This window comes from Passer domesticus, chromosome Z (genome assembly GCF_036417665.1).
Source record: "Passer domesticus isolate bPasDom1 chromosome Z, bPasDom1.hap1, whole genome shotgun sequence".
NCBI lineage: Eukaryota > Metazoa > Chordata > Aves > Passeriformes > Passeridae > Passer > Passer domesticus.
This window is the reverse complement of record NC_087512.1, coordinates 60,852,356-60,876,531: the sequence shown is the minus strand read 5'-3', so window position 1 is coordinate 60,876,531 and position 24,176 is coordinate 60,852,356. Positions and strand designations below refer to the sequence as shown.

The 24,176-nt window shown below is 37.8% G+C and overlaps 2 protein-coding genes and 1 long non-coding RNA gene across 17 annotated transcripts in view; 1 reads left to right on the top strand and 2 right to left on the bottom strand.

The window, feature by feature from the left end:
- Positions 1-4,187, bottom strand: part of SLF1 (SMC5-SMC6 complex localization factor 1) — a 34,444-nt gene extending 30,257 nt beyond the window's left edge. The window contains exons 1-4 of one of the 7 annotated variants that reach the window (XM_064405533.1): positions 3,915-4,187; positions 3,073-3,186; positions 2,836-2,911; positions 361-604 (exon numbers count right to left, since the gene is read on the bottom strand). In XM_064405533.1, coding sequence (XP_064261603.1) covers positions 361-604; positions 2,836-2,911; positions 3,073-3,186 — 434 coding nt within the window. In that variant the 5' untranslated portion in view covers positions 3,915-4,187. The other 6 variants (XM_064405534.1, XM_064405532.1, XM_064405537.1 and 3 more) reach the window with 6 other exon arrangements.
- Positions 3,794-24,176, top strand: part of KIAA0825 (KIAA0825 ortholog) — a 265,760-nt gene continuing 245,377 nt past the window's right edge. For 3 of the 9 annotated variants that reach the window (XM_064405518.1, XM_064405523.1, XM_064405517.1), the window contains exon 1: positions 6,595-6,612. The gene's annotated coding sequence lies outside the window, so the exon portion shown is untranslated. Of the gene's footprint in view, positions 3,875-6,594; positions 6,613-11,270; positions 11,406-24,176 lie in introns of those variants that run through there. The other 6 variants (XM_064405527.1, XM_064405521.1, XM_064405525.1 and 3 more) reach the window with 4 other exon arrangements.
- Positions 15,155-18,812, bottom strand: LOC135291426 (uncharacterized). The gene is made up of 3 exons (XR_010354223.1): positions 18,741-18,812; positions 18,277-18,344; positions 15,155-15,300 (listed from the first exon to the last, which is right to left on the bottom strand). It is a non-coding gene; the product is annotated as an uncharacterized LOC135291426 (long non-coding RNA).

Sequence of the window (24,176 nt, the reverse complement as noted above, 5' to 3'; positions counted from 1 at the left end):
TGACATAAAGACTCATCAGGCCAGTAACAGTGGGGCCCAGATCCATCAGACACAGTCAGGTCATCTACTCAAGTGAAATAAAGTATATGGTTCCAGCTACTATTTCAATGTAACACCCACACAAAAGAAAAACTGTAAATCTGTCTATCTTGCCTCATGAAGGAAGTTTCTCTTAGCAGCTTACTTGATAAAAACATATGCATGTTATTTTTAACACCATACTAAAAGAAAGCAAGAAAAGTGGTGATGTTACAGATGTAAAGTCTTTATAAAAGTATGGAAATATATTAATGAAAGCATTTCCGAGTTTGGATAGCTGCAGGTTGTTATGGACCAAATTAACTGGGATGGAACTCCTACCTTCTAATACATGCCATTCGTTTATCACCTCTCTTAACAAGGAGGACAACTTTCCATCTGTGGAAGGCCCCTGGAGCACGAGAGTTTGTCAGTTCTTCACGCCATCTTTTAGGTGCAGATTGCATTTGAGGTGAATAATGGGTGTCTCTTTCAATTTCATATCCCCATTCGTACGTTGTTTCATCAAGCCATCTGCCACTTTCAGCACTATTAATTATGTACTCCTTAGTTAGTACCCACTTTCCTAAAAAGAAAATGAACTGTTAACCACAAAAGATTTTTTGTGGAGACAAATGGCAATCAACTGAAGAACTACTAGAAAATTGACTTAAACATTTCTTGTGTAAATAAAAGATGAAATTATAAGTACAATTTAAAAAACTTTTAAATTTTATTGCAAGAATCCTCCACTTCAGACTCCAGAATCAAAAATCTCAAAATGCCACTGAAAATGATTGCTTTGTTTTCTTTTAATAATTATCTTTTTACCCTTCCTAGATAAAATACGTGTCTATCTCCTCAAAAATATCAAATACATTTTCTCAGCTTCCCAGATTTTGTTCTTAGAACTTTCACAGAACCTTGGTAAGTCCTTTATTTCTAATACCATTTGACACTTCTAAAAATGTACTAAAATGAAAAAATATTTTACTACCTATGATTTTAAAGAACTAGACATTTGACATGTAAGCTCTTCCTCTTATATATTCTTAATATTACTTGCACTGCTGGTGTAGTGAATATCAATATTCGGGGGACACAGTTTTAGACTTTTTTCTTTCCCCTTTCTTCTTTTCACATCCTTTTCTCTCATCCCTTGGCTCCACCTCCTCCGCCTCTTCTCTTTCATCTTCCACATGTATGCTTTTGATATAGTATGTAATGATCTTCACCTTCTCTCTGTCTCTCTCTCTCTTCTTACAGGTTCAGGTCAAGAGCACTGGTTAGTAACCTGCTTCTGTATTGAAATACTACCTACAGAAGACACTGTAAGATAAATTGACTTGAATTGTGTGAACCTAATTGATTTCACAGAACTGCACAGTTGACTGACAAAATGTCTCAGTGCAGGAGCACAGATGGCACTTCTACAAAACCTAGTATAGGTACCAGTGGATTTATAGCTGGAAAAGGTATTCTGTGCATGACCTGGATGTTAAAACCACTTTCATGAAAAGTTTCCGTCCCAAAACTTCTGTCAGGTAGGAAGTACATGATAAGTGGTAGCCTTGATAGTATTTCTGCTGAACTCTATGGAGTTCGAAATATGTTTAAACATGATCTTTCTTCACTACCTGGAAAACAATACAGTAGGAATGAATACACTGTCTCTACCATCACGAGTAAGAGCAATGACTATGCAAAATTAACACCTCTTCCGGATTAAGAAGTATTAGATGGTATTGGGGAAGATTTGCATGTATCGAACAAAGTATGATAGTTTTGCATCACCATGAGGACACTACACTGTACCATTTCCACTCTGTTCAAGAAAACATCTTCAAATTTTAAACGCCAAAAAGTAAGAAAACATTAACTTAAAACAAAGGTTTAAAATTGCTAAAACAAAGTGCTGTGCCAGAAACCTAGATGCATTTTAGTATTTTTTCCCCTCTTGGAAACTTTTGGGCTATTTCGTTTTTGTAAGATTGCAATCAGAATTTTATCTTAGTACAAAGAAAAATACATACATATATTATGGAAATCAAGAAATTGACATATGTTTTAAACCTAAGTGTATCTTCAGTCATTTGTCTATTATCTCTTAATTTAAGATTATCCATCCTAACAACTGCTTTAACACTTTAGAGTAATCTGATATAGGGAAAATAAATATCATGCTTAAAAATGGTTTTGTGATATCTCATAACTACAAGATACTCAAACAGCATCACAGAATTCTGACAGGGGATCAGTCTGTAAAAAAATTTTAAAATACAGAATTTTCATTCTAAAAGCATTGTAGTTGCTAATGAATGGGATTTCAGCACCAAACCCTAATTAAAGAGGAAAGACCAGAAGCTGGTCTGAGAATGGCAACAGCCTGGAACTTTCTTTTGCTGCATGAACAGGAACTTGCAATGATATTTACCAGTGCATGTTCCACATGAATTTGTCATCATAAATCCATGGTGACTACAGGGTTCGTACTCCCTCTGCCCTCTTTTAAGCATCCAAATAATGTGAGCATGACTTTATTATCTAAAGTATAAGAAAATGTTCTGTTTGGGAACAGATGCAGATCCAACAAAGGAAAATAGCAGGAATATCATTTAGGGAAAAAACAAAACAAAAAAGTGGACTTTACTTCACCATAACACTATGTTAAAAATCAAGGCTAATGGAACAAGAAAAATGAAGGTTTGTAAGACAGTTCATTCACAAAATTAAAACAAGTAACTAAAACCCTTTTAAGGGTCCTTTCCATACTTATGCTGTAATGCTAAGAAATTAAACAGCAAATCTTTTACTTACCAGCAGCGCAGGCAGCTAAGACCTTTTCACTCTTGCACAGCTTTTTTGCTACAAGATGTGTACAATTTCTGTATTTCTAACAAAACAAAACAACACACTTTGTATCACTGGAAATATTTAAATTCTTTGTCTATTTTTACATAACTAACCTATGGCATGGTCCTTTCTCCTAAGACTTGCACTTTTACTTGCATTTTACAGCTCTAATTCTCTTTGCTGTATTGTAATGAACAGTACCTTACTCTCTACAAAAACACAGTTCAGCTTGGACAGGCATTTGAGCAGTGCCTTCTTTTCTTGTTTTTTAAATCCAGTTATTTGTATTATCCTTTTCTGGCTGCAACTTGCCATCTATTGAAAGAAGAATGAAAAGAAAACATTAACACACAAAAGATACACCATGGCAAGATGCTTGCAAGGCCTGACTAGTATTTGCTACTTCTTTTCCAGTAAAATAGGCAAACACGCGAAAAGGAATGAATGCTGGTACACCACATTTTAAGCTCTCACTGCCTGCCAGAGCAAGGACACCAGATAAGCGGTAACGGAGTAGCCCGAGAACCCCAAACTGCAGCCCGCACTGGGCCGAGCCCCCAGGTCTGGCATCTTGGCTCAACACCAAACGCGCGGAGGTTCAGTCCTTCGAGCCCCTGCTCCGCTGTCGGCAGTGCGGGGCAGCCTCCCATCGCCCCGCGGGCGGAGGGAACCCCGCCGGCCCCGTCACAGGGACACGCAGCCGAGGCGCGGAAGCTGGCGGCGGTGCCGGTCAGGAGGTGACGGGCGAGGGCCCCTGGCTGCGGCGAGGAGCCCTCCAGCGCTCACGTAGGGAAGCCACGGGAGGAGGCGCTGTACCGGCCCTGACGCTGGTTCGGTTCGGTCCGGTCCGCTGCGATGCCCGCCAGGCGCCGCAGCCCAGCAAGTTCCCGCCTTCCCACGCCCCGCCCCCGGATGTGGCGGAGCGGCCGTTCCGGGACGTTGTTACTGACGCTCCGCGGTCGCCGGGGCCGCCGGCGCGGAGCCGCAGGGCGATCCCGGCCGGGTAAGTGGCCCCGCTGGGGCTGCCCTTCCCCTCAGCTTACCGTGCGGCCGGGCCATGGCGCCAAGCGGGACAGGGCTGGGCTTCGCTGCGGCCGCCCGCGGAGCAGCGGCGTTCCCCGCGGCCGCCTTCTCTCCCGTGCGGCATGGGAGGGCGCTGCGCAGTCCCCGAGCTCCCAGGGGTCCTGGTGGGCGCCGCCACCTGCAGCGGGAAGGCAGCGCCGAAATCCGTCTGAGGTGGTCCCGGCGGCGCGGCGCTCCAGGCCCGGCTGCGGCGAGGAGCGGGAAGGGGCGGTCTTCCGTCAGACGGAGAGGAGGGGGTCCTTCAAGGCGCAGGGAGGCGGGGGCAGGCTGGGGCGGGGGGCGGAGGGCGAGCTGGGAAATGCGCTGACGCTCTCCCGGAGTCTGGAAATCACCATGGCTGTTGCTCGGTGGAACTAAAATTGTGGAAGGCGGTCTGGCAGGGGGGTGTGTCGGTCTGTATGCAAGCTGAAGTGAGTTACCGCTGGAAGAATCAGGAAAGAGACCAGGGATTTCTGACACTCAGAACCATTTTCTCAGTATCTCGGAGAAACATTTCAAAGTTTCAAAGCATGTGCCTCGTAGGGCAGGTGAGAAGGTAGTGCTACAGCCAGATAATCAAGCCACATGTTTTTGGGAAGGGCTTTCTGCCCTGCTCATGAAGGGAAGGCATTCCTCCCCCTCTGATCCAAGTTGGTACAACGTTTTTGTTATTAGAGTCAAGGCTTGATTTTTTTCAGTTACAAAGCAATATAAAGAGATCACAATAATATTCATCTTGTACCTCAGGCACTCAGTGTAGAATTCACAAATACAGAAATGCCAAGATTTGCCATCCATGAAACTTTTTTTCAGTTGCCCACTCTATTTTGGTCCCTTCTGTATTTGAGAGATGACTTTTGACTATTTCTCTCCCATGTAATGAACTGAACAGATATTGCACAAATCTGTTGATGCTTCCCAGCAAATAGAGGTAGTTTTGTAGAACACTTTTATTTGGTTTTTCTACAGTTTGAGAGTAGAATGCATTCAAAGAAAAAAAGATTACAAAAAAAGATGGTTGAAATACCTCTTTAGAGAACTGAATTGTGGTCAGTCTGTACTCATTGAGGTATTTCAGATACTCTTTCATATGTAAGACCTGTAAATTGAGATATGTACAACAAAACTCACAAGTGCTGAGTTTTTGTCACTGCAGCTTAGATCAATAGAAGCAATGCTTTGAGCTCACCACTGCTATAAAACATAAGTATCTCTCAAAAAACAAAACCATATAGGTGCAGACATCTAAAATTTGACAGCAAATTGGACACTTGGTTTAAATCTGAGTTTTCCAGAATATCAAAAAAGAAAAACAGTACTTGCAGGCCAGAGATGACTTGCTGTATAAAAAGGATTCTGGTACCCTTAATGCTTACTGAAGTTTTCTTATCTCTTGTTTCTTTAGCATTGCAGTTATTTTTTTGTATGTGAGCATGAAGAAATAGACATCAACAGTCTTTCTCGCTACTCTTTTTGCAAATTGACAGTGGAAAAAATCTCAAATACTTAGAGTTAATATCCAGACTACAGTTATTGCTTGCACTTCTCTATTGACAGTGAATATCAGTTGCATTTTCTGTTTTGTACTTGTTGCACCTTTATACTTTTACTGTTGATTTGTCAGGACTGTAAAGCTATTGATTTTAATTCTTGTAAACTTTTACTTTATTTTAAACAGATTAATTCTTACTAACTTGGACTAGCTACTATTAATTACTATACTGATAACTAACAGCAGTTTTATGTCACAAGATTCTTAACAGGCTGGAGGAGTCTTCAGCATATGATACTCTTAACTCCTAGTGAAAAAAGCTGTGAAGCTCTGTCAGGGAAGATTTAGGTTAAATTCAGGCTCTTCACCGAGAGAGTGGTTGTGCACTGGAACAGGCTTCCCAGGGAAGTGGTCACAGCTCCAGGCCTGCCAGAATTCAACAAGTGTTTGGACAACACTCTCAGGCAATGGTGTAACTCTTGGAATGTCATGTGCAGGCCCAGGAGTTTTACTTCAATGATGCTTGTGGTCCCTTCCAACTCAGGATATTCTTGATTCAATCATTCATACTTATATGATGACCCTTTCTTACCTTTAAGAATTAACTTATTTTTCCCATGTCTCTGGCACATAAAATAGTATGGAATCAACTGAGATCTCAAACATTTCACATCTGTTTTTTTCTTTGAAATACATTGTTACCAAAATGTAGCTTTAAGGAATTAAGTTTTTTAACCATTATTTCAATGATCACTTTGGAATTCACTTACTCCCTAATTCTATTGTTTGGTTAATTAAAAGTCTAGAATATTTTCTCCCTTTCCATCCTTGTTGTGATCTCATTATGGTAGCTAAGTGTCTCTTATGTCTCATTGGTCTCATAGGGAGCAGGCTTTTTAACGAATGTATTTTTAAGTCTCCCTAATTTCCTTTAATTGTCTTTGTCAAATATACAATTCAGTTGCTCAGTACTATAAGATATAATTTAACAGTTTGTCTCTGGGTTTTAGATAGTATCTACTTGTACACATTTTCTTCTACAGTACCTGTGACATGTTCTATAAAATTTAGGAAGGAATTTTCTGTTCTACACACATGGTATTTCACTTATAAAACTTCTAATTACATTTTAAGGACAATGAAGAATGGCTGTACAGCTCTCACATCCAGTTCATTAAGAAGCCAAGGTCAGAAAAATAAATATTCCTTTTCTCCTATCACAGAAAGATTTTATTTACAGTGTATCAGCTGTCCATTTCTTTCAGACCTCCTTTATTAATTTTATTACCTAGAGAGAAAAAGAGTTTTCATTTTCATTACACTGTTCCGGCTTTCTACCTTATACTTCTTATTTCCTTTATGTTCTGTGCATATTTATATTACCACGCCTTCTGCCTTAAAATTTCACTTCTTCCATTTCCCAGTAATAGCTATTTTACTTCACACAGTTATCTTTCTTCAGGCTTTATTGGTGCTGCTGTTTCTATGTTATCACTGTTGATCCCTGTCTATAAATCTCAGTCTGTTTCTCAAAGCCTCTGCCACTTTGTCCTTAACTTTGCAAGTTAGGGTTACTTTTTTTTGTTTGATCTTTTTTCATATGTAGTATTTGTCCCTCATAAGCCTTTTGACTTCCTGTGTATGAATTCCTTATGTAATTACTTGCACATTCTGAGAGCGATAAAGTCCATGCAAAACCATCTTTCCATTGTGAAGTATAATCTGGAATACGTTTTGTAGTATGTGCTTAAAATACTTGCTATCATGCAAACAAGTTTATCAGTTGACTGAATAAAGAAAATTATTCATTGGAGTTTTTTTCTTCTAAGTATAATATGTATACTTTTAAAATGAAACTTGCAATGCAATAGGCAAACATTTAGTAATCATAGCTTTGTAAAAAAACCAATCGTGAAACTACATTGAAAAACCAGTCATAAAACCTAAAGCAGTATGAAGTGTCTCCACACTGCCTTCATGTGGATAAAAGTCTAACTTTATGCCACTTAAAGTCCATTTTTTTCTTCAGTATGAAGCACTGTCTCTGGCTTCTTGAAACTGAAGGAATTTAAATTTTCTTCTGTAGTGATAAGGGATTACAAGGATTAGAAATAATACAATACAAATCCACAGAAGCCACAGGAGCTTCTTAGTAGTAATCACCTTTCTATAAAAATACCTGTAGTTTCTCTCAGGAGCCAATGAATACAGGAAAGGCAGAACAAGCATTGTGAAAGTTCCTGCTTTTCTTCAAGCTGTACTAATTATATAAACTCTGTGTTACCATAACTTAATACTTATTTTTAAAAACATCTTCATGTTCTTCTCAGGACATGTCTTTTGTGTTTCTTTCATGTAATCATTTTGTTCCAAAGAACATTTATTTTTATGACTGTTATAAGCTCAGCCCATCTTCTCATCTTGCATTCATCTGCTTTTCTGCCAGCTTGCATTCTGTTAATGTATGTCAGTGAATCAATGGACAAATGTGGAGAGCACAGAATAGTGTTCAACAGCTTGTTCTGTAACTCTTCTGTACATGAGTTTATGTGTATTAGTTCAATCAGTAATGAATTAGTGAACTGTATTTTTTTAGCGTACTTTCAGTCTTTTATGACTTGGACTAAGGCTTTGGTTGTTCGTTTCTTTTAAAATATAGTTATGAAATGAATTTATTTTGCATTTAATACTTAACTTTCCTACCACATAAAGTCCAAGTTTCTTTTCATTGTCTGATATGAGTTAATCTGTCGCTGTTTCTTAGACTTTCTTAATCATATTACTGCTCTTCTGCCCTGTTCTAAATGCGCTATATAGCTGCCTGGAATACTTAAGTGACCTAGTTTCCCTGGTGACCTTCTAATAACATTTTTTCCTACATAGGAGATCCATTCTGATGTGATCAGCAATTTTTCATTCCTCAAAGTCCTTTCATCTTCTTCTTTTTCTCTTTGTTTTTTGAGGATGCCCATAAGCTGATTGACATTGTGTTGCTGATTATTTGGGTTTTGGGCTGTAAAATGCATTTTGTTTGTCTTTTGGTATTTTGTTCTTCTCTAAGTAACTGTATTTAAAATTTAAATATAGTTAATGCTAGAAGATATTGTAAATTTTTGCTAATAATTGAATGTTGTTAAGTACAGTCTGTATATACTATGAATATTCCAGAATGGTTTATCCTCTGCAATAACACATCTCTCCCCTCAGTTTTATTTCTGGCTAGGTAACTGCCAACAGCATGTCCAGAATGCAGATAAACCCTGCAACCCTGGGTCGCAGACAATAGAAAATCAAGTTAGACGTGATATAGTCAGTGGGGTAATGTGTTACTTGTACACTTTCTACCTTCTCTGCAGTTCACTGTACATGAGATCATTATAGAGGGAAAAAGTAGAGATGACTGTGGATGGAAGGACAAAAATACTGGAAGGTAGTTAGGAGAAAGTATGGCATTAATTATTATAAGGTAGATAATGAAGGTGCAACAAAAGCAAGAAAGGTTCAAAATACCGACCAGAATGTTACAGTTTGGGTTTCTTATTGATATGTACTGGAATATAAGATTGCAACATATGGGTATCAGACATGGATTTGCCACTTAAGGTGAGATTCATAAAATGGGATGGATTAGAAAAAAACTTAAAGGTCATCTAGTTTCAATCCACTACAAGCTCCCTTTTACGTATTGGATGACTATGACAAGGATTTTCCAGGGCATTCTGATCTCCACTCTCAACAGCCCCAACTCTCTCAGCCTGTCTTCATAGCAGAGGAACTGTGATCATCTTTGTCACCGTCCTCTGGACTTGTTCAAGCAGGTCCATGCCCTTCTAATGCTGGGGTTCCCAGAGCTGGATGCAGTGCTCCGGGAAGTGTCTCACCAGGGCTAAGTAGAAGTTTGAGCAGTTAACAGAGGATGATAGCAGTTCTTTGTAATTGTGTATTTGTCCCTTAAGGTGGAAAACCTGTTATCAGCAGATCTTGCACATCTTGCTTGCCCATCTGCAGGTAACTCTTCCCATGTTTTGGCAGTGCAAAGCTTAAACATAGATGTGTATTCCATATACATTTAAAGACAGTATGGCAGGAGAGCAGGAAAATGGAAAAAGAGCAGGATGAGGATTAATGTGGAGACTAATTAGGAAAATTTTATGTGTAGCGTATTGGTCATACATGTCATTAATCTTCTGAGTTAAATGGTAAATGCTGACTAATGTGGTAAATGTGATCTGACAAAAGATAATCAGGTTTTTGTGTGCAGTTCCTCTCCTGCCACTTCCAACACACACACCTCCTCCCTTTTGATTGTCTCTAGTAGACAATTTGATTTGTCCTAAGATGAAAACATGCGGTGGGGAATTGTCATAAGGTAAGAACACTAGGTAGGAATTGCAGGAGGAGCTGTCTGGATGGTTGTGTAATTGATGTATTCCAGAGATGGGAGAGCTCTGATCATTGTGATTGACTTTGATGCACCTTGGCCTGCAGAAGGGTATGTGGCCATAGACTGGGCAAACTGGTCTCCTGACCTTGCAGGCGTTTTCTGAGTGAAACACCTCCCTCTGCTCCCCAGCAGGGATGCCTGCAGGGTACATCCAACCCAAAGGCAGGAAGAACTCACTTTTGGAGGTTTGAGTAAAAAAGCAGTAAGATCTAGCCACATACAGAGATAAAATCCTAAAGTAGTTCCATAGGTACTTTGTTGCTTTGTAACTGTTCATTCTGTAAGGCCAAAGACTGTAAACCTGTATGTTTCTACCCAAGCCTCTGATATTTCAACTCTTCAGACCCACTTATATTACATACTGAATTGACACATTTAGATACCGTATTAGCATTAATTCTAATCATAGTCATCCGCATAATCACTGTCATATTTCTCATGCCTGACCAAGTCTTCTCTCGGCTACACTGCTACAAGTGGTGTAGTTGGCAGGATGACTTAATCAGGCATATTCAGCAGAGCATTTGCACACCTTTAGGAGGAAATTTGTGTATTCAAGCATAGAAAACTAGAAATGGACAGTGTGTTTTCTTTCAAAGAACTTTTACAGCAGATTAGTCTGGTTTGAGGGATGCTTCCAGATCCTGATTTGCTGCAATTCTTGGAGACATAAAACAGGCCTCAGTGAATTATTTTTGGAAGTGTTTCCATATTTAAATTACTTTTCAAAGTAAGACATCCACTGCTTAAATTTTCACAGTAAGCATTATGTTGGAATAATTTTGTCCCTGCAGGAGATAGTAGAATTAACCTGAGGCACTTAATCTAGTTGAAAAGGTGTATGTGTAAATGTGTCTGTCTAAAAATATATAGGATGGTGTAATCTGCTGTTCATGGGCTTTTCTTGAACAAGGCTGCACTCTTTGCTAATCTGGGTGATTAATAAGAAAATATTTTATAAGGTACTGATATATTGAGGTATGTTTATGTATTCTATGCAGAAAATTCTGTGGGTTGTTTTTTTTCTGTGAATAAATTTAGGTCACTTTATAAAAAATGAAAAGGAAAATTGCGTAACAAGAATCCTTGGTTAAGAAACTTTGATTTTTTTTAGTTTTCAGTATCTGTGTATACAATGTAGTTCAGAATTTCTTTAAATATCTTATTAGTGGAATTTAATCACGAGCTGTTGTATTTGGTCCTCGATAGCATCCTTTTTTACTTCATTGTTTAGATATTCAGCGAAGTTCCTGCACTGTGGTTTGGTTATTAAAGACCTCAGTGGTAGGACTTAATTCTTTGTAATCTGAAGATAAGAATTTCAATGTTCTCACAGGCAACAATATTCTGAGATAGAATTTGATCAGGTTTTGACTAGTTCTGTGTTTTTGCTTTTGGAAGGTGTCTCTGACTGGCCATGCTTCAAACACCAGCTCTGCTTCATTTATGGACCTTACTGTAGTCTTTAGTCCCTGTATCGATTTTGATATTTGCCTGAAACTCCAAGTAATATACTCTTCCTTTTACAACTAACAGGTAACTAACTATAACTAACTAGCAACTCTTCCTTTTATAACAGCTCTTTGATGTGCCTGACCTTCTCTCTTGCAGAATTCAATTCAATACCGAATCCAAGTTCTCTCAATAGCAATGCGAAATGCTGCCAGAATGTTATTCTGTTTTGCTAGATAAACTCTACTTCTCTTAATTTTAAAATTTTATGTTTGATAAGGCTGAAATGCTTAGTTAATATGGGTGAAATAATCAGCTTACAATTTCAGTGTTAGCAAATAAGCTACTTATTTAACTTGACCAAACATGTTGAAGGTATTGAACTTTAAGGCAAAAACACTCCATCTGAAAAGGGAACACTGACAAAATCATTCAGAAGAAAAAAGAGGAATAATTTATGAAAGGAACTGTAGCTAATGATGCCATCCAGTTGCTTTAAAGTGCTTCTATCTCAGCTTTAATGAATTAGATTTGTCAACAGCATATGTTTTATGCACTGCTTCTAATGAAGTGGCATACCAGCACTACAGTGTACTTTGAGGCTTATGCCATCAAAGCTTTTTGCTGTCATAAAGTAGACCTTTTTAAATAATAGATACTAAAAACTACATTTAAATAACATTAAGGTTGTGACACAAACACCAAATGACAAACTTCAGGCAATTCAAAGTTAGGGCTGACAACTTGTCATTACCTTGCATTGTCATTTTTCAAAAAAAAAAAAAAGAAGCACCTTGCATGATTTAAGGATTGAATGTCAGACTAACTTTAAATTTCTTGGCTTTTGTGGGCTGGAGTTAGAACCTTACTGTCATTTTCTATGCAGAGTTTTTTTGTTGGTTTTTTTTGGCTTTTCTTTTTTTTTTGTTTGTTTTGTTTCCTTCTTTTTTTTGCATATCCTCTATTTTTAGAAAAATAATAAAAGCAGTGGAAACAGTACAGGCTTTGCTGTCTTTGTTTTTAATATAAAGCACAAACATAAGAGTATTGGTCAAAGAATGCTATCCTGTTGTCAAAATTGCATGCTGTTCTTTCAAACTTCCTTTACTTATGTCTCTGCTGATTTGTCTGTGAAACTTACGAATTACGGGAATTTTAGTACTGAAGTACTTTAGCAAAAACCCCATAAAGTATTGATAATTCTTAATTATTTTCCACATGAAGAACCACTTCCATTTTATTGAACACTACTGCCTAAACCAAGAGTATACAGAAAGCTTGTTAAAAGATTTTTAATTGCTTAAAATATGTGAAACAAAAGCACGTAAATAGGGGAGTTTTTGTTATTTTTTACATATGCTTTCCCATTTTTTTGCTGTTAAATGTAATAGAACTTTCTGTGCAGGTATTTTAGCATGCATATGTAAACATAGTCCTTTCAGTTACTCTATAGAGGTGGTTCCTCAAGGTCTTCAAGTCTAATGCAGGCAATCTATATTTTGCATCATCATTTTGTCAACTTAATCTACCACAAACTGGTACTGCTGCCAAGTTGTCAGGCCTGTGCCAGTCACTCACTTCAGCCCCATGCTACCATCAGTGCTCATACAGCTGCCTGGTAAATAAGGATAAAGGGGCTTGAACAAGCTAAGTAGCTGGTTCAGAAGGTTGGTAGATCCTGTGAAAAAAGGGTCAGAAAATGTGGTCTCTTGTTCAACTTGTCTGAATCTCTTTTCTCAGTACAGTCAATGAATTTCTCACGATTCTTTTTATTGTGTTGCTATTAGTGCGTAATGATACAAAAACCTAATTTGAAGAAAGAGTTGTGATCATTCCAAGAAGAATTGGTTTAGAGAGCTAAATCATCTAGTACTATGAATAAATGTATTGTTTGAAATCAGAATAGCAGTCTCTACAATATTTAAAATTCTTAAGATGCCATTTGACTGGGTATATGTAAGTTATGTCAGGTAATGTAAATATAGGGAATTGTTGTTGCATTAAATTACAGGCTGGTTTGTACGGATCATTGATCTCGTTATAAATAAGAAACCCAGCCCAGTTCCATAAACTGGCCCCTGGGCTGACTGACAGGGGCTTCAACCAATAACATCTTTCCTAAGGTGCAAGCATGTGGCTGGTTCAAGGTCTAGGGGCATAAAGAATGAACCAATTGGCTGTTCAGACTCGGGAGTTTTGAATTTCCTATAAAAGTAAGCTCCGAACAGCAAAGCACAGTGTCCGCTGATGTTCAGTCGGGGTTTGTTGGATGTGCTGTCTCACACACGTAACCACCAGGTAACAGGGAATGGTGAGCAATAAGCCTTCCTTGTTCTTATATGTAATAAACATATCCCTGGTGCACACTGTGATAGAGGAAAAAAATGGAAAAATCATTCTGGTCTGCCTTGATACTAAAAATCAAATTATTTGTTAAATACCCTTGTGTGATACACACTTGCAAAGCTATTGACTTTTGTTTAACTTATTTGGAACAAACTTAAAGTTTCTGAGTAATGTTTAGTTCCAAAGAGTAGTATAAGGGTGTTGTGATATCACTTATTACCAGCTTACCTAGGAAAAATGTCATTTCAGTAAATGCTACCCCAGCTTTCTATCTTCAAATACTTTTTTTCTTATTCAGACTATGTGCCATTAATTAGTTTTCTCATTGGATATTTTGGTTTTTCTGGTAACTGCTTCATGGTGGTGTACCAGTGAAGAGAGTGTTGGTTTGGGACCACTTGCTGTTGGCTGGGTCACAACAAGCTTAATTTATCTTACAGGTTAAAGGAATTGAATTAAATCTCTGGTTCACTGTAAAACTGTTATATAAAAATAGATTTGATGACAACTCATGCTTCTGAAGGATATTCTGCTAAAGTTATTACTTTATTATTATTTACTTATTTCAGATTTAGGCAGTTAAAAAAAGATACAGAGTAAATCCTAAAAATTTGATTGTAATATAAATTTCCTTCTTGAATCTTTCATAGCTTATTTTTTTAAAGATGTAAAATTATTTGAAATTAATACAAGGAAAAAGAAATTTGCTAAAATGTGTGATCTTGGGAAAAAGTTTTTACTCCTTTAGTTTGTGATGTCCTCCTGTCTTTCTATAATCTTGAAATGTAGTCTTCCTTCAAAAAACCAAAAATTGATTTTTAGTTTTCAGTGGAGTTTTTTTATGATGTAATAGGCAAGTAGTGCACATTGTTTACACTGTAGCTCCACTTCTTCTCTGGTTACACAAGTAATTTTAGTCTTGTAATTATGTAAGAAATAATACAGTGCATGGTATTCAATTACAAGATATTTATGAACACTTGCCCTCTTAATCATGAAACCAAAGGCTAAGCGGTTTTGGCACTAAAGAATCGAATATAAATTTTATAGTAGAATTTTTAAGATAGGGAGGAAGAAGCCCTTTCTGCATCACAAATCAGCTAAGTGTCTTTCCTTTTTGCACAGTAATTTATGACCTGGTCTAGCTCCAAATAATTATTTCTTTTTCCCAGTGCATTTAGTAATGATTCATTCTTTCCCTTGTTGTGCTCTTGCCTCTATCATATCTTGAAATAATATTCTTGACACAGCATCTTCCCAGAAAAGATAGCTGAATGTATTAGAACTATCTCTGAGTATGCTTGAACCATGTGGCATTTCCATGGCATATGTAGTAACAGTATAAAGGTAAATGAACTTCATCATGAATACATTATGTTTCTTTCATGGGCTGGCAGCTGTGGGACTCTTTGTTGCTCTATGATAAAGAGCTTCAGGCTGGAGCTTAAAGGTATTGTTTACAATATCTTTAATAAGAAGGAAGTTCCTTTAACTGTTAACTATTCCTTTATTTTTCTTTCATTATTCTTCAACAGGAATAGAAAAATACTGAGGATAAGTATTCTTTAAAATTGCCACTTGGTTGTGTGTCCTTTTGCTTTTGTAGCATCCTAGTTGAGATGACTTGTGCTTCCTGCGAAGAAATAAAGATGTAAGATCTTATAATGTTATGAAGTTATCAAGTATATGTCAAGTATTTATCAACTAGCAAAGCTGAACTGAAATATGGAGAGGGTGTTCTGGGAAGGCTACCACTGAAAAACTAGGTGGAAAAATTACGTATGGCTTGTGAATTAGTGAGAAGGCTCTGCCTTAACATTTTTTTTAATCTTCCCTAATGGTTACACAACTGAAAACCAGTTAGACATGTTGTTTGATAATCACTAACTAGATGTGGTATAGACCTACTTTCATATCAGTCAGTGTATTTGTAGTTTAATAGAGTCTTCCACAGATGTCTTTCGTATCTTCTGTCTTTATTCTCTTCAGTAGTGTTTAAACTCTAAATCATATATAATCTGTGGAGTTTTTTAATGTACCTGGCAGCAGTCATGAGTTCTGCTCTGAATATAAACTGGTCATTAACTGGAAGTCGAGTCATAGTCAGGGCTAAGCACTTCACATAAAGAGGCTTAAATCAATGTCCTTTTAATTAAAACTGACAATACTATTGGTCTGTGTTATAATTTTTTTCCTCCTGTAAGTGATCTTTTGATCAGATAGTTTTTTAAGAATAAAACATACAGATCAATCTGATGCAGACCTGTGGTAGAATCAATATCCTGCTGAGTATCAACATTGTGCTTTAACTAGCTGTGCTAAAGGAAAACAGTAAGCTCCTGAAACTCTTCTGTAGGAAGAAAAACAGAATCAGAAGGCAAGGAGGAAGATATCTGGCCATGAAGATGAGTGAGTCTTAATGAAGAGCTGTTTACCGTCCAAACTGTTGAAAGAACACTATAAGGCTTCTGTATTAGTAGAAAGCATAATTCTCTTGCTGTGGAACTTTAAACACCTTCTGTGCATATGTGTCTACATTTTGTTGTGATTCATCAAAGATGGGCTTTTATTGTTTTGATATATACTGACTAGTTGTCAATAAAGACAACAATAAAGAATATTTTAAAATGGCTTTGATTAGGCTTACAAATTAAGTTCATGCATGGGACAATCGTCTGAAGTATTTGAACAAATACTTCACATGAGTCTTCTGATTGCAAGCATCTTAGTTATGTTTTCTTTTTTCATAGCTAGTAGCATTTCAAAACCTGATTACAGGTTTTGATTACAACTTTCAGCTAAAAGATTGAAAGCAGTGGACTTTCAGATAATTAGAGACCAGTGTGTCTATGTGAAGAAAATTTTTGTATTAAAATGTATTATGCTTTGATTATTCACATAAACTTATAACATAATGTTAATTATACAATACTGTGCCTCATCAGAGAAATCAATTAATTTTAAATTGATACAGGTGAAGCAGAGTGTTATGTTCTTGAGCTTACTTTGAGAACAAGCCAACAAAGGGGAAAATGGTTGTAGATGACATCCTTCTGCAGAATTTGTTTTTCTTGAACATATTTCCCGTTGTCAAATGGTAACCTTTTTTAGACTGTTGCTAGTGTCTTTGAATATAAATTTGTCCTCCTTGAAATTCTGATTTATATTACGTTGTTAGGAACAGCCATTTGGTCAATCTTCAAAATGTAAAATGATTTTGAAACTTCGTATGAGATCTACTAAATTGAAATTATTTGTCTAATCTTTTTCTCGACTCGGCTGATGACATGCGATTGTCATTTCTTGAGTTCTTTTTTTTTTCCTCAAAACTGCTGGATTTTTTAAATACAATTACAGTTGTTGGTTTGCTAATCCTGTGAGTCAATCTATGCTGAACAAGAAGCTTATCTGAAACCCTTGGCAGCTACAGTGAAAATTAAAAAGCACGCTTTACTACAGAGATTGTCAAGAGTGAAAATAATATTTGTCCAGTCGGACAGCTTGCTTTTGTAGTCACTAAATGAAAGTTGAGATTCTGTCTCTTCCTTGAAAGCTTCTGTGTCAAGAAGGTAATTTGGACTGTTTGTGGTTTGACAGGGATTATTAAAATCAGATGAAGTGAAGGAAAGGAAGTGTGAGAAAGCAAAATTGACAGTGACACACTCTATTATTTGCAGCTTGGATCATGATGACTATGTTGATATGATAGATTCTAAGTGTTAGTTTCACTGTGGAGATATATTAACCAGCAAATACAGTAAAATGCAGTTAGAGATTATTTTTCTGTCTTAAGAGAACACTATCTGACATTTATTTTCACCGGGAAGTTTGGGAGGGGAAGTGTAGCAGAAAAGGAAAGATTAAAGGGGGAAACAAGGGAAAAGGGAGTGATTCAGAAAGAACTTAATTTTTTCCTTTGTGATTTGATTTATCTTTTTTTTTTTTTTTTTTTTTTTTTAGTTTATACAGCTTGCTAGTATACTTCAGAGAGAATAAAAACTGAGAATTAAGAATTGGTGGAATGAGTAATGAAATTTTTTTTGCCTTCACTTGAATTTGGTAGGAATTTTTTTGCATTACTACTTTTGCTTAAAGTGAGCTCAAGTCTTAGATTGCTGTTTCACATCAATTTTTCATGACTTGCATCTTGTATGCTATTTTTAAATGGTGATATTTTCTGCCACTTTAAGATAAATAATTTAAAAACTTAAATTATTGCAATATTCATATAGCTGAATTTTTAATTGCTGAAGATACATTAACTACCAACTGTATGCATCTTTTGGTGTCTAGTGGATATACAATGTATTATTTAATCTTAATCCTTTCTTAATCTCTTAGTTGAATAGGTAAACTTTCAATTTTTGAATAGACTAGTTATTGCAGAAATAAGACATCTGATTAGTTAAGTTTGAAGAGTGCTGTCATTTCTATTTCATTTCATTATTCATTTCTGTTCCTTTTCTACTTTCCAGTATGGGAACTTGGTGAAAAATTGCATTTTGGGAGTTTTTAGCCATAGAGTCTTACAATTTTACAGGAAAATAGGGAATTGAAAAGAAAACAGGTGACACATGAAAGCCTTTGCTGTTATTTAGCATAGCCATACCTTCGTATCTTTCAAACAATGTCATGCAACATTTGAACAGTTAAGCCATGCCAGCATGTCATCTGCACCTATCTTACAGTAGAAAGCAGCATATTAGCATCCAGAGTGATTCATCTAGCAGAACAGAAGGGATAAGGGAGCAGAATGACTGACTGAGGGAAAAGAGGTTGCGCAGAGTTGTTTGCAAACTTGCAAAATAAGGACTGTCATGAGAAGAGATGGTGGTGTTGAAAACACAGTTGGGTGGGACACTGCTAAAAAAGATGCTCAGGTAACTCAGAACCTGATGTAAAAGGAAAGTGCCAGACCCTAATGTGAGCTGGATGGGGAAATGTGAAACACAGACAGCCACACTAAAATAAATTTTAAAAAAGTATATGAAGGACAGTCTTACAGGGAAGTAAATGTCATCTATATATCTTTCATATTTACATCTGTATCCATGTCATCACAGAGTAACCCACCTATATGAGCTAGGAAAGCCAGTTGATGTAATATTTTTAGACTTCAGCAAAGCTTTTGATACTGGCTTTCAGAGTATCCTTTTGGACAAAATGTTTGGCTTGTAGCTAAATAACCATATTATGCAATAATATGGTTATTATTAGCTCATGAGTCAGGCGCAAAGGGTTGTGGTGAATGGGGTGACATTAGGCTAGTGTTCAGTCAAAGGTGGGGTTCCATGGGGCTCCATCCTCAGTTCTGTTCAACATATTCATTAACAACTTGGATGCAGAACTTGAAAGTAAGCCTAGAGATTATGCTACATTGGGAGGCACTGTTGTCTCCCTTGAGGGCAGAGAGGCCCTGCAGAGAGACTTCAGCAAGTTAGAGAGATAGTCAGTCACCAGTTGTGTGAAGTTTAACAAGGTCAGGTGCTGGATTCTGCACCTGTGATGGGGCAACCCTGGATATGTGCACAGACCACGGAGTGAGAGGCTGAACAGCATTGCCGTGGAAAGAGGGGTCCTGGTCAATGGAAAGTTGAATATGAGTCAGTAATGTGCCTTGACAGGCAGAGCAAATCAAGCCCAGCAGGTGGTCAAGAGAGGTGATTGTCCTGCTGTGCTCTGCACTTACTGGTCCTCAGCTTGAATAATCTGTGCTCTTTTGGGCACCACAGTATAAGAAAGACATGAACCTATTGGGGAGTATCCAGAGGAGGGTTATGAAGATTGTAAAGGGTTTGGAAGGAAAGCCTTATGAGGAGCAGCTGAGGTCAATTGGTTTATTCACCCTGGAGAAGAGGAGATTGAGGCGCTCCTCATTGCAAAATAAACATTTTCATGAGGGAAAGCAGAGGAGCAGGTGCTGATCTCTTCTCTCTGGTGATCACTGACAAGACACAAGAAAATGGCATGAAGCTCAGTAGGAAATGTTTTGTTTACACATCAGAAAAAGGTTTTTCAGTTGAGGATCGTTGGGCACTGGAGCAGGCTGCTCAAAGAAGTGATTACTGCACTAAGTCTGTCTGAGCTCGTGAAGTATTCCAAGAGTGCTCTCAGGCACATTGTGTGACTCTTGGAGTGTCTTTTGCCGAGGGCCAAGAGTTGGACTGATAAATCTAGTGGGTCTTTTGCAACTCAAGAGATTCTGTGATTCTGTGATTCAGTGGTCTTCTTTAGATGCTTTGTGTACACGATTAGTTCCAAGTACAGAAATAAATTAAAAAAAAATCACAAATTATAGTATTCTAAAATAGAAGAACATTGCAAATTCAGTTCACACTCAAACTTGGTTAAACTTACTCTAGGTTAGTTAAGGTTGTGGGAGAGCTGTATTTCCTGAATACGCAGGTTTTACCATGTAATTTAGCCCAATTCCCATAATTTTGAGAATATCCCTCTTCTGTTGAAATATGTGTTTGCTTGTTGTCTAGAATTCATCAAAGGGGAGATTAATTGAATCAAACTACATTTCCTACTATTTGCCATCTGTGGAATTCATCTGAAGAGCAAGGAGAGGACAATAATGAACTCAGTACTTAACATTTCAGTTTTTGCAGTGTTTTAAGTACAAAAAGTAAGATCATTATTTTGAGATTCGAATATGGCAGATCAGAGGAAATACACCTGGCAAAAATGAGTGTTGATTGTCTTGTACAGTTCCAGAATTAATTTCAGATTCCTCACTGCTTGTCCAGGTTATCATTTAATGGTTGTAATGACTTGTATTCTTAATGTAAACAACAGAAATGCATTTCACAATTTATACAGTAATAGTATTTTTACTGCAGGTGTAGTGCTCATGTTTACATTCTGGCATAAGTTAGTCTGTGAAGATGTAATTTAACATTTCATTTCTTAGTGAGATGTGTAATTCAGCTCATATCCCTTTCCTTGTATAATTCATTTTCAGAGCAGAGCTTTCAGTTGTGGCAAAGGCATGTCTTTATAATTTTTTTAAAGAAATAATGTAGCACCAGTATTTAGTATGATTAGCAGAAGTTCTCTTTCCATTCTCCCCTCAAAGACTAATTCATGCAAATGTAAGGGAAAGGGATTAGAATCTTTCCCTAAGGACATCTCCTAAGAAATGAAGGATACCAAAGGATTTTGGTGGGCCTCTATGGAGGCCATGGTCAACTGAAACAAGTCCACAGGGTGATTTAACAGTTCTTGTTAATTTCTAAGAGATAATTTCCTCTTTACATTTCTGTCAATGTTTTGTGTAAGGTAATGACTTGTTTTGGTAGTGTGCAATAGTGCAGAACTACTGCAGCTAGAAAGTAATGCTGTATTTTGGTAGAGTAACACATTACTCTTCTGCCTGTTTCTGATACCAGCTGTTGAAAGCTTGTTGGAACAGTAAAATAATGTATTAAAAAAAAAAAGGTAAGGGCATTGTACTAAATAAGCATTTTCAGTAGTTTTAAGACATCTTGACAGGATGTCAAAGTGAAATAAATTTCTACATTTCAGAAGGCATATAAATGAAATTAACTTGAGTAAAAAGTGCATGAGAAGCAACAGTATTTTGATGTTTTGTCTACTAAATATTTGCTCTACTAATTGTTAGTGTTGTCTAATTATTTTTATATCACAGAGGATCTTTATCTTATTTATCTATAACTCCTATATCTGTCAGAAGGTTTTTGAGAAAATACTGAGTCATTTTTGAACTGAGATTTTTTTAGATGCTAAGTAGCATCTATCTAATATCCAAAGAAAACTGTTACTAAATTATGTTCAGCCACAGTAGCATTAATAATAATAATAATAATACTACCAGATTCACTAGTTATATCTTTAGGAATGGCAAGTCCTGCTTGACTACCTTAATCTCCTTTAATGACTGGGTAACCTAGCTAGTAGATAAGGAAAAAGCTGTGGATATTGAGTACCTGGACTTCAGTAAAGCTTTTGATACTGTCTCCCACAGCATTCTGTTGGAGAAGCTGGCTTGTGCAAGTGCACACTTCAGTGGGTTAAGAACTGGAAGGTTGGGAGACTGGGCCCAGAGCATGTATTATGTTTAATTCCACATGTTCCATGGGGTTGGTGGTTGGAGAGAGGGACAACACACACACCTCAAAGGTCCATGTGATGAACAGTTTATTTTATTGTTGAGAGTCTTCTTATATAGGGAATTCAAAACTCCGAGATGTAGACAGCTCATTTGTATGATCCTCACGCAGCGCAGCTCCTGTCCAGCACAGCCCAGCTCCTGAGATTTCTGCAGGCCAGGATGGAATGTGATAGGTGAAGCTCCCTGTCTGTTAACCAAGGACCCGATTTATGAAACCGGGCTGGGTTTCTTATTTATCAGTACAAGCCAGCTTGTACAGTAACAAGCATGGGGGTGAATGGTGCTGCAGCTGGTGGTCAGTCACTACTGAGAATCCCCAAGGCTCAGTGCTGGGTCCAGTCCTGCTTAGTGTCTTTATTGCTGGTGTGGACGAGGGGATTGAGTGTACCCTCAGTAAGTTTGCAGACAGCACTAAGCTGGGCAGGAGTGTTGATCTGCTGGAGCATAGGTGGCCTCTGCAGAGTGATCTGGACAGGTTGGGTCAAGGGGCCCACGCTGCTGCTGTGAGGTTCCATAAGGCCAGTGCTGGTTCCTGCACTTGGATCACATCAACCCCATGCAGGACCACAGGCTGGGGGAAGAGTGGCTGGAGAGTGGCCCAGGAGGAAAGGAGCTGGGGATGCTGATTGACAGCTGGCTGAAGAGGAGCCAGAGCGTGCCCAGGTGGCCAAGAAGGCCAGGGGCATCCTGGTCTTTATCAGCAATAGTGTGGCCAGCAGGACCAGGGCAGTGATTGTCCCCCTGTGCAGTGATGATTCTCCAGCTCAAGTCCTGTGTTCAGTTCTGGGCCCTCCACTTCAAGAAGGACATGGAGGTGTGGGAATATGTGTCCAAGAAGGGCAGCAGAGCTGGTGGAGGGTGTAGAGAGTAGGGCCATATGAGGGGCAGCTGAGGGAGCTGGGGTTGTTTAGCCTGGAGAAAAGGAGACTCAGGGGAGATGTTGTCACTCTCTACAACTGCCTGAAAGGAGGGTGCAGCGAGATGGGGTTGGTCTCTTCTTGCAGTCGGTTAGTGATAGGATGAGAGCAGATGGCTTCAAGCTGTGCCAGGGAACGTTCATTTTGGACATCAGAAAGGATTTCTTTACTGAAAGGGTTGTTAAATACTGGAATGAGAGCAAATAGCCTCAAGCTGTGTCAGGGGAGGTTCAGTTTGGACATCAAAAAATAATTTCTTTTCTGAAGGGGTCGTTAAATATTGTAATGGGCTGCTGCTCAGGGAAGTGATAGAGTAACCATCCCTGGAAGTGTTCAAGAAAGAACTAAATGTGTCACTTGGTGGCTTAGTTGATATGGTGGTGTTCAGTCAAAGGTTGGATTTGCTGGTCCTGGAGCTCTTTCCCAACCATAATGTTTTCTGATTCTGTGATAAGTAAGGTAAGTTTTAGTAATTTTTGTCAAGAGCTGTCTTTTCTACATCTGTGTTCTTCAGAGTATTCAGTTTTAGAATATGTCTTATTACAGTGCTTTCCAAAGCTGAAATAGGCATGTAGGTTGAAAAGCTATTGACTGCAATCTGCTCTGTGATCTAGGAAACCATGATAAGTGACATATGGAATTGTGTTGTCTTCCCTTGAGCAATCATTCCAGTTATGCTTGATTGAGTACAAGAGTATATAATCGATCATCTATGAAAAATCTCAAGATTCAATCATTCAGCAGCTATTGCAAGGTGGAAATAATAGCTATTTGTTCTAGTCATCTGTTTGAAATTATCTGACAGGAACATGAGCATCACACAGATATGTTTTTAGAAGAATTTCTAAAATCTCAATGCTGCAGAAATTTATTTATTTGTATCTTTAATTTACCTGGTTTATGAAAGCATGTGTAAGTTTAAGTGTGTATTTGTAAATAACAGTAAGTTTAGGCTATGTAATCGCCTTTCGAAAAGCTATGTATTCATTTTTTAAAGTTGTAATTTATGTAATTAGTCTAATTTTTCTTTATTCTTACTTCTTCCCTAATAAATGCTGTACCCCTATTATGTCTGAACAAATTTTTGGTGTTTAGAAGTCCGGCACAGAAATATCCAGCTAAATTTCTCATGATGAGCTAGCTATAAAAATTACTGTGTCTTATACCATAGCAATCATAGTCTGTTGCCCTTCTTACCTATACAGTGGTAACATGTAAGCCTGGATAATCATAGTTTGTAGTAATGGAGAATGTAGTGCTAGGCAAGGAAACTGGTGTTTGAGGATTTGCATGCCCATTTAGCCTACTGTATTCAATAGAGTGGCAGCTGAATTTGAGGAACACAGCCAGTGAAAAACATGATATAATTTAAAAGACTCCGTAACCCTGGGGAATGCCAACCACTAGTGTAATTGGATACTTGTGCCTGCCTGGAAACACTTTGTTATCAAGAGA